This window comes from Monodon monoceros, unplaced genomic scaffold (genome assembly GCF_005190385.1).
Source record: "Monodon monoceros isolate NGI ecotype Baffin Bay Population unplaced genomic scaffold, NGI_Narwhal_1 Super_Scaffold_5, whole genome shotgun sequence".
Classification (NCBI taxonomy): Eukaryota; Metazoa; Chordata; class Mammalia; order Artiodactyla; family Monodontidae; genus Monodon; species Monodon monoceros.
In genome coordinates, this window is record NW_021703782.1 from 81,918,310 (window position 1) to 81,928,466 (window position 10,157).

A 10,157-nucleotide genomic window follows, 5' to 3' on the forward strand; every position below is an offset into this window, starting at 1 on the left:
AGTGCTACCATTCTAATTACAAATACTATTACTAAAGCAATAATAAACACTAACCAGTGCCCAGGAAAAAACAAACACCAAAATGCCTGGAATTTTATTTTTCAGCTTTCTGAAAATGAAAAAAAGCCTAGTACTTAAGATCACACTGAATATCATTACTTTTACTTCTTATCTTAGCCTTTCAAATGAAAATACAGCCATTCAAGACTCCAAATAATGTATATATTTTCTAAGAAGCTACAAGCATTATTACTGTGACTAGCCTACAATCACAAATTAACTGCCATAAAGGAGAACAAGCTTCACTTTCATAAAATCATATACAATACCCCAATCATGATCATTTTCTTGCCAATTTATGCAATAAATTATAAAACAGGCTCAAAATTATCATCAACAAAATGCCATCCTATTTGAGAAAGCAATTCATAAAACATCCCTACAGAATGATGGGTAATGGGTTAATAGCGATACAGTAAGCTATTTAAAGAAACACACACCTTAGTACAATTCTGTAACGCTCTTCAAGATTATGAAATACTATTATAATTTACCCCAGTCTTATTTTATGTGTCTTACTAACTCGTGAGCTTGAATGAAATAAAAAGAGCTAAATAAAACTAAAAAACTGCCTTGCCAGTTTTGGACGTATGTAGGCAACTTCAAGGATTCACACCTGCCTTGTCAAGTCCTTGCAGAAATTCTTCTGTAAAACAGATGCTTCAAGCTTTAGTATTGTTCCTGCAGCTACCCTTTTTAAGATTAACCACATTAATCCAGCACCAATTAATCTTAGAGCTTGTTCTTCCTTACTTGCTCCATGCACTATATATTATATTCACTACAACATAACACTAAAAAAGCCACCAACACTCAATTCTCCCCAAACAGGAGGTAAATTTACTCATCAAGAAATACGTCTTTGCTGTCAGCTTTCTAGCAAGAAACTGTCCTATGACTTGGAATTACTTAGGTTAACTTCACTCACACCATACCTACAACTACAGCTTACCTACAGTAAAGGTAACTTTAAGAAATGTTTTCAGATCTTACATCCTTTATCAAGAGAAAACAAAAAAGCATACACTAAGCAAATCTGTGTGTAGCTTCTTCCCTAAAATGTAGTAGTTTAAAAACTTCTCTGGGTTGATTATGAGATCTTCAGTTTGGTCCATTTCTTGCCATAAACTTGGTAACATGGCACAAACTGGAAGAGACTACTTAATAAGCCACTTTTTAAATCCTGTAAGAGGTCTCCAGAAACTAGAATGTTCCCACATAATCAATCTACCATAAACAATACATTGTAACTCTATTGTGAATTATAGCTAATAAAAACAAATGAAATCAAGCACACTGTTATGCATTCCGCTTAAAAATTTAAACATACAGATAATAAACTCGCAAAACTGTTTTCATTTGTAGTTTTGAGCAAATGTAAGAAATAAGTTTACAGTTAAACCCTGGGAATGTTTTGGAAAATGCATAGCCAATTAATAGTAATATGCCGATTTCTAATTTGTCATGATAAAAGGCATTACTCAGAAAATAAAGAACCTATTAGTTCTCACCAATTTATGGGTCTCATCCTGCTGTTTAGAGAGTTTCCACAGAAGGGAAATAATGTTAAGAACTTGCTGCATAATCTGCAGGGATTCTCGTTCTATACCATTTCCAACAGAAGCAGCTAGCTGTGGAGGCACAGCTTCAATCCAGCACTCAATTAGCAATGGAATTATTATCTCAATAAATCCTTTCAGGTTTTCAGGAGATGGCAGGCCTTCATCCACACTGCCTAGTCCTCCAACCAGGTACCTAACAAGGAAAGGTAAGAATAAAAAAATTTTTTAATTTAATTAAAAAATATTATTCCTTGCTTAATTTAAACCTTAAAATATAAAGTACCAGCAAAATGAAGCACCATGAATTGACAATTACATTGATCAACACTAGGAAGAAAAGCAGAATTCTAAGATGACAAAGCCAAAAGACTATAATTTTTTACTTTTCATTAGGCTTTGCTACAAATGAGTAAATTAATAAACTTTGAAATGACTCCTCCCATCAGTAAATAAAATCAAATTATGAGTAACTATATGAAACTACAGAAGACAACTGCATGTCTTCCCACCATTAGCCATCAACGGTCAGCAGTTATAATTCAATATAGGAAAACTGAGTGTGGACATAACTGAAATCCTTCTTACCGTAGCCTGAACTGTGAACTGACATTTGGCTGTGAACCCCCATTTTCATAAACCTGGATGTGTTGCTGGTCGTTGGCATGTTCCTTCCAGTTGATAAAAATGGAGTTGCTAGTGGCATGGGGATTTTCTTTTTGTTCCTGAAGTCCTTCACTTTCTCTCACCCTACTGGATCCATCTGCCAAGGCCTGAAGGAATTTACTGAGTCTCACTAAGACTTTCAGCCTCCACTGCTGAGAAGTGAGTCTCCGATTAGGATTTACAGAAAGCATCCAGGACTGGGATCTGTCTCTATTTACCAGTCCTTTGGACAGCTGCTGATGAGAAATAAGTTCTACAAAATTCTTAAGCAATATACTGCTACGGCCAGTAATTAGAGCTGGGTACTGTTCCAGCAGAATGTCCAAAACTTTTAAAGAGTCCTCCTGAATTCCTTCAGTAATGTGAGTCATGGCACTAGAGAGATGGGCACTTACCAAAGGAAAAAATGGAGAAATTTGTTCAGCTCGTATTTTGGGGGCCAGGAATTGAAGAAGTTGAACTGCTGCTAATCGTACATTAGCATCTTTATCTGTAAACACAGCAGTCACTTCACTTAATATGTTTGAAAGGTGTGCATCAATTATAAATGGGTATTGAGACAAAAGGTCTTTAAGTCCAAGAAGAGCACTTTGTTTAACCCCAGCATTGTAGTGATGCATCTGTGACAGCAAATCCTATAAATAAAAATAAAAACACAAGCTTTAGGCATATACATATACATACACATTATATCATTTTCAAATAAGCATGCTAACTAAAACTATGCTAATAAACTGACACTCCAGTGGGGGTGGGGGATTGGAGACTGCTTTGGTAAGTATTTCTAAATGTTACTTTTAGAAAAATGAAGCTTTTGTTAAGATCAGAAAGTTTTATCTTAGCATAGCTTTAGCTGAATAAAAGCATAACATAACTTTCAGTCAGAATTTTCTTTCTGAAACTACGCAGGATTAGGCACACTATCATTTAAAATGACAGCATCATTACCACCACTTAAAGACCTACTATATACCAAATATGTATTTATACCTATATTCTACCTATTTTAAGTGGTCTTTCAGAGTGTCTGTGTATTTTATTCAGAGTACAACACTTGGCAATTTTATTTGTGGAATAATTTATATAATCTGTAAAGAAACAATAACTTCAAATACCTTTTGACGTTATTTAACCTTCAGAGATTAAAAAGCAAAACTAGAAAATGTATATCTTCACAAAGATTTGTTCACAAATGTTCATAACAGCATTATTCATAAGAGTCAGAAAGTGGCAACAACCAAATGCCCATCAACTCATGAGTGAAAAAATATGACATAGCCCTGCAGTGGAATACTATTTGACAATACAAAGGAATGAAGTACTGTTCTGATACGTGCTACAACATGGATGAACCTCAAAAACATGCTAAGTGAAAGACCAGTAATAACAGACCACATTTCGTATGATTCCATTTATATGAATTGTCTAGAATAAGCAAATCTTTACAGATAGATCAGTGTCTGTCTAGTGAGGGGAAGGAATGGAGAGTGACTTCTAATAGGTATAAGGTTTCTTTCTGAAGTGACAAAAATGTTCTGAAATTAGATTATTGTGATAGTAGCATAACAATGTAAATACATTAAAAACCACTGAATTGTCCACTCTAAAATGATAAATTTTATTATGTGTAAATTACATTTCAATAAAAGTGTTAAATTTTTAAGCAAAACCACTGCTCAAATTTCAATTAACTTCACACATTCACTATGAATCTGGAATAAACTACATACTATAAGGGTTCAAAAATGGATAAGACAGGATCCTATCTTAATGTGCTATAAAAACAGCTAAAAAATTGTCACATCAAAAACTTGATGCATCAAAAAGTGAAATACAGAAATTATTTCCAGATGACATATTAAGTCATCAAATAAATATACAAGGGAGAAATCACTTTGACTTTAGCTGAGCAAGTCTTTCTGGAGGAAGTGGGAAAGCTGCAGTGGCAACATCAGATCTGGGTAACAGATAAACTCCAACCTTTAGCCATTAATAAACCCTGAGTTAAAACAACTTTTCACAAAAATATAACATTCTAGATGATTTCAAGGAAAATCCTACTTTATCAAAATAATATTTACGATTTACCTTAATGTTAAGTTTTCTGTTGTTTGTTGGAAGTGTTCCATCCTCTTTGAGCTGGTCAGGCAGATGTATAGTCTTCGTTTTAAAGTTTGTAACTGTAGCATTTTCTAACCTGGGCTTCTTTTTACCAACTTTTAGTTTTACTTTTTGAAAATCATCTTGGCGTTTTCTTTTTTTAGTCATTCTTGAGTGCTATGATAAAAGAATTAATTTAAAAACAATCAACAAAGATAAATCACCTTTAGGAAGTAAAAAAAAAAAAATCAGTTTAGTCAAGAGATATTTTGGCCATGGAACTTTTTGTCAAGCAATGTTCTAAACAGGACCTTTGGTTGGGCAATGTTCTAAATAGAAAACTTTTGTATACTTCAATTAATATATATACTTCAATTAAAAAAAAAAACTTCTGAAAAATTTTTTGTGCCCATAGGATGAGGGGGAGGCAGCACAGAGTTGCTATAGATACACCTTGCACATGCGGGGAAGCTCCTGGCCCCCAGAAGCCCCCAAGAAACCCTAGCAAAACAAAGTCTGAAAACCAATGTTATTATTTAATGCAGCCTGTAATAGGAAGTTTCATGAACCTAAGCTGGGTGCTTGAAAATGGGTAAGATTCAGATATGCATCAAGGACAGTTAATGAGCATTTCATGAGCAAGGAAAACAGAGTATGGATCAGGAGTAGGGATAAGCCTGGTATAGGCAAAAATGAAAGTACCAGCACTGTGAACACCAGGAAAAGTTCAGACTAGATATAAACAGTAAACAAAAATGCAGGAGAAAAATCAGTATAAAAGGAAATACAGTGTAACAGAGGAATAAGGAACAAAGACCAGCTAGGCCACTATTATAATAAATAACTCAGGTATACCCTGTCATCCTGCACTTCCCCCTCTTCACCACATTCTTTGAACTTACATCCAAATCATCCCAATTACACAAAAAATCTTTGATCTGTGCCTCCTACCCATTCCCAGGCCCCTTCTTAAGTCCTTTATCTCTACCCAAGACTGTTAACAGTTCCCCCGCCAGAATTCTTGTCTTGTCTCTAGTGTCTACCCCATGGTCCATTTGGTAGAGAATCACCAGGGGGCTCTTTCTAAACACAGATCTGACCAAAGCTCAGCTTTCAGCTGCTCCTTTTCCTCGCTTACACTAAAAACACCTTGTCTTGACATATTCGGTCCTTCCTAACTTCCTCTCCAGCTTTATTTTTCCACAAACTAACCTCTATCTAAAAAAGAGCCTCCTATACCTGGAGTTAGCTCAGCGCTTCTTGAAGCCTTTTCCACACACTACAAAAATACTGAATTCTGCCTTGCACTGTACACCCACTGCAGTAGGTATCTCTGGAATAAATAAAACTTCTCCTGATCTGTCATAATTATCTTATCCCTAGCTATTTTTTTTAAGTTACAATGCTACACATGGGAGTCCAAAAAATTTGACTAAAATGAAGGCTTGCATTATTGTGAGATTAATAAAATGGCTGGTGTAAGACCAGACAGCTCAAATTCTAGGAATCCAGAAGCCAATCACCTATGACATTATATCCAAATTCACATGATTGCAAGGTTTTACTACATTAGAGCCCCATGATCTAGGGTTTGGCTACACAGGTTAAGAGCAGATTCAAGACTCAGAGTGACTAGGTTCTTATCCAGACTCTCCCACCTTCTAGCCATAGTTAACCACCGTGCCTCAGTTTTTATCTATAATAAAATAATAATAATAATAATGCTTATCTCATACAGTTGTTATGAGGTAGGATGAATGAGGAGCAAATGAGCTCATATCTGCAAAACACTCTGAACTGTGCCTGGCACACTTACAGATATGCTATAAGCACATACATGTATATTTTCTTAGTCTCAGGACCGGTAAATACCAAGCATAATATTAGATGCACCAATAGCTTTCAATTCTCACAAGACCATGTGAAGAAGGTGGTACTAAAACCATTTTAAAGACATCGCTCAGAAAGGTTTTGTCAGTCGCTTATTAAGGAGTTGAAGAGGGATTCACAAACAAGACTGAACTCTGCAAAACCAACTTTATGTTATATATACTGGAACTCAGGTGAGGATTGGAAAAAAGTGGCAAAATGGCTTGCCTTATTTATCCCAATGCTAAATTTTCATCCCACCCACACCTCTAGTTACTCTAGTCTAAAAAATGAGTAAGTGAAAACTAAGGCCCTAATACTCACCTGGTCTCTGTTAATTAAGCAAGCACATTTTGCAAGTTTTCCCTACAATTTTATTACTAGCTAGTACCAGAGATGAAAATAAATGGAAGACATTCAGAAAAATCGATGAATTAACCCTCCACCCCCCAATTCTCTGTGCTATCTTTAGCCACTAACTATCTAATCAGTGTCCAACATACAGTCTACTGTCAAGCTTATGCCATATTACCCACCACTTTGTATTAATCACTCGACCGTTCTCCGTTAGGAAAAGTGGGCTTATCGCCCCTTCGTGACTTTTCAAGCTAGTAAGATTATTTTCATGGTACACAGGGAACATCTTTACACTAGGAACTAAAAGTTCTATTTTCGCTTAAAAATAAAGATTTTTCATAGTACAGCAAATCAAACAGTCCGACTAAGCCACTTTTATAGTAGCTGGTATCGAACAAGAAGGTAGGAGGTCCAGCCTCAGAGGCTGAGCTCTCACATCACTGGATCAGGTGAGCCTCAAAAGCTTTAAACCTGAATTTCATAAACTCCAGCTGCAGGCCTTCTAATTTCAACAAAAGGGAGATTCTAGCCTATCAGGATTTCGACCGAACCGAATCCCAGCTAGTTTGTCTGCCACCTCATTACCTTCCCGATTTCCAACTTCTTTCCCCTGCCAAAAAAAGAATCAAGAAAGCACACTGTACTCGGCCTTTAGTACTTTCCTCTCCAACCCTTTACGCTCACGAGTTCCTCCAAACTCTACCTAGGGGGCCAATCGGAGGCACCGGACTTCCCAAAAAACAAATACCACAGACTGGGGCGACTCGAGAGGGCCGATGGACGGAACCGGCTTCATACAGAGCGCTTAACCGCCCACACCTGGGCGGCGAGAGGGCCGATTAGAAGACGGCTACGCAACCCCACCCCCAGACTTTGGTCCCGCAACCCAGAAGTGAACACCCCGCGGTTTTAAGAAACTATCTTTCCTGCTCCTTCCGGAGACGGCGGTCAGGACCACAGTCGGGGAATTGGGGCCCAATCAACGTACCCCGGCCTAAAAGTCTCCTAGACCCGAAACCGCGCGAACCCGCCCCGCCCAGTCACTTGAGGCGCTTCAAAAGCCCGCGGGGCGCCCCGCACCCGCACAGCCCCTCTCCGCACCGACGGCCGGCTCTGCAGGGGCGCACACTGGCCCCAGCCGGCCCTGCCCGCCTGGGCCGCGGACCGGGGGTCGACGGGCCCACGAGCCGTTCCGCTCGCCGTCCCGCTCCCCGGAGAGGGCCCGGCCAGACCGGCGGCGGCAGCTCACCTGAGGGCCCGGCCGGGACCGGGACACGGAGGCAGGTGGAGAGAGCGTCCGAGAAGGAGCCCACCGGGCGACGGCGTGCGCCACCGGCCTCAGGCTCTCGGTCCCGGAGTGTGTTTTCAAATCTCCTCGTCTTCACGCGGCCGCGTCTCCTTCCGCCGCCCGGAAACCAGGGCCCCTCCCCCGCCGCGCCGCGCTCACGTGACCGCGGCCCGCAGCCGCGCGCAGCCGGGGAGGCGGGAGCGGGAGCGGTAGGCCCGGCCCCCGGAGAAGGGGGCCGGCGCCGGAAGCCCCCTGTGCTCCGGGAAGCCAAGAGAGGAGAGCGCCCGGTCCAAGGACAAAGCTTGGATCCAGGTCCAGCCCTGAGCTTCCCGGGCTGCGTGCGTTTCTGGGGGTTGTCGCCCTGGTTACAGATAGTTGGGAGCATGCCTTTTCTCTCCTCGCTAGACCACTGTTATTCAGACCTGGAGACGTTCAAAGAAGAGTATAAATTGAGCTGAATTGAGAGAGAAAAGTTTAGGACAGCAAGGACCTTAGAATTCCTGGGAACTTTAACCTGGATGGAGCAATTAAGAACTAGTTGACGACAGAGGGCAAAATACACCTAGTAGCTGGAGCCAGAAAGTCTTAGGTGAGGATTTTCCCTAATATTTCAATTTTTCAGCACTGAGGTTCCTGCTACTGAAGTCAAGTGGGCCCAGGGAAGCTAGAGAGAAATTTAAATGCCTAGAAAGGAGATGAGAAAGCAAAGAGAATGCGTCTTTGGAAGATAGCCTTGTCAAAGACTGGCAGGTGGCATGGAGGGAAGAGCCCCAGGTATGGATTTTAGAACTTGACAGTCTGCCTTGATTCCAACATAAACATACGTACTTGGTAGTCATCAGCATTATGTGGCATTATATGTTATTAAAAGTTATGAGACCAAGTCAGAAGAGGAAAGGTTGATTGCCAGCCAGACATGTCCTCTGAACTCCAGACTCATATCTGACAGCTTTCTCAACATTTTCTTTGGACATCTGCTCTACATCTCAAGGTCAATGTGTCCAAAATGGAATTCCTGATTTTCCCCCTGAAATCTAATCTTCCTACAGCTTCATCTCAAATGGCAACTCCATCCTTCCAGTTACTGAAGCCAAGACCTTTGGAGTTTGGGCCTGGCTTCTTTCCTCCCTTCACGTCTCACATCTAAGCCATCAGGAGAATCTGTTGACTCTACAAACACATCCTGACTTTCACCACTTAACACACCTCCCTTGCTACCATGATATTAGAAGCCATCCCATGATCACTGTAAAAAGCCTCTGAACAGGTCTCCCTGCTTCCACCACTACAGTCTAGTGTCTTCCCCCTACAGTCTAATCCTAGCAGGGCAGTTGTGTGATTATTTAAAAATCTAAGTCAGATCTTTTTCTCAAAACCTCCCAATAGCTCCCCATTTCTTTTGGAGTAAAAACCAGAGTCATTGATGGCCTCAAACTGTGCCATGTTCTGACACATCCTCTTAACCTCTGGGCATTCCTCCTACCACTCTCTCCTTTTTTGCTCTGCTCCAACCACTCTTGCTTCTTTGCCTGTGGCAAATTGGGCCTGGTGATAATGCAGCTGACAGAAATGTGGCCTGGCTAAAGGAAGCAGGTTTTCAGCAATAGCCAGCTGTTGCCATGAGGGAATGCATATCTCATTTTCAAGAAAAAATCAGAAATCCAGAAGTGTTTATAAGAAAACTGATCTTTAAATACTGGTAAGCAAGTACATCTTTTTCCTGTTTTAAAACACTGGGTGGGGGGCTTCCCTGGTGGTGCAGTGGTTGAGAGTCCGCCTGTTGATGCAGGGGACACAGGTTCATGCCTCGGTCCGGGAAGATCCCACATGCCACAGAGCGGCTGGGCCCGTGAGCCATGGCCGCTGAGCCTGCGCGTCCGGAGCCTGTGCTCCGCAATGGGAGAGGCCACAGCAGTGAGAGGCCCTCGTACCGCAAAAAAAAAAACAAAGAAAAAAAACAAAAAAACACTGGGTGGGCCAAATGAAATACTTACAAGCAGGTTGCCAGTTTACAACCTCTGGGGGTTTTTTTTGGTTTTTTTTTTGCCATACGCGGGCCTCTCACTGTTGTGGCCTCTCCTGTTGCGGAGCACAGGCTCCGGATGCGCAGGCCCAGCGGCCATGGCTCACAGGTCTAGCCGCTCTGCGGCATGTGGGATCTTCCCGGACCGGGGCACGAACCCGTGTCCCCTGCATCGGCAGGCGGACTCTCAACCACTGCGCCACCAGGGAAGCCCCAACCTCTGGTTTAAATCATG

The 10,157-nt window shown here is 41.2% G+C and overlaps 1 protein-coding gene across 2 annotated transcripts in view; it reads right to left on the bottom strand.

Moving 5' to 3' along the window:
* TEX10 (testis expressed 10) overlaps positions 1-8,031 on the bottom strand; it is a 57,451-nt gene extending 49,420 nt beyond the window's left edge. The window contains exons 1-5 of one of the 2 annotated variants that reach the window (XM_029202103.1): positions 7,861-8,031; positions 4,374-4,562; positions 2,681-2,920; positions 2,208-2,392; positions 1,572-1,815 (exon numbers count right to left, since the gene is read on the bottom strand). In XM_029202103.1, coding sequence (XP_029057936.1) covers positions 1,572-1,815; positions 2,208-2,392; positions 2,681-2,920; positions 4,374-4,553 — 849 coding nt within the window. In that variant the 5' untranslated portion in view covers positions 4,554-4,562; positions 7,861-8,031. Of the gene's footprint in view, positions 1-1,571; positions 1,816-2,207; positions 2,921-4,373; positions 4,563-7,860 lie in introns of both variants that reach the window. The other variant, XM_029202102.1, reaches the window with a different exon arrangement.
* Between the last annotated feature and the right edge of the window lie 2,126 nt (positions 8,032-10,157).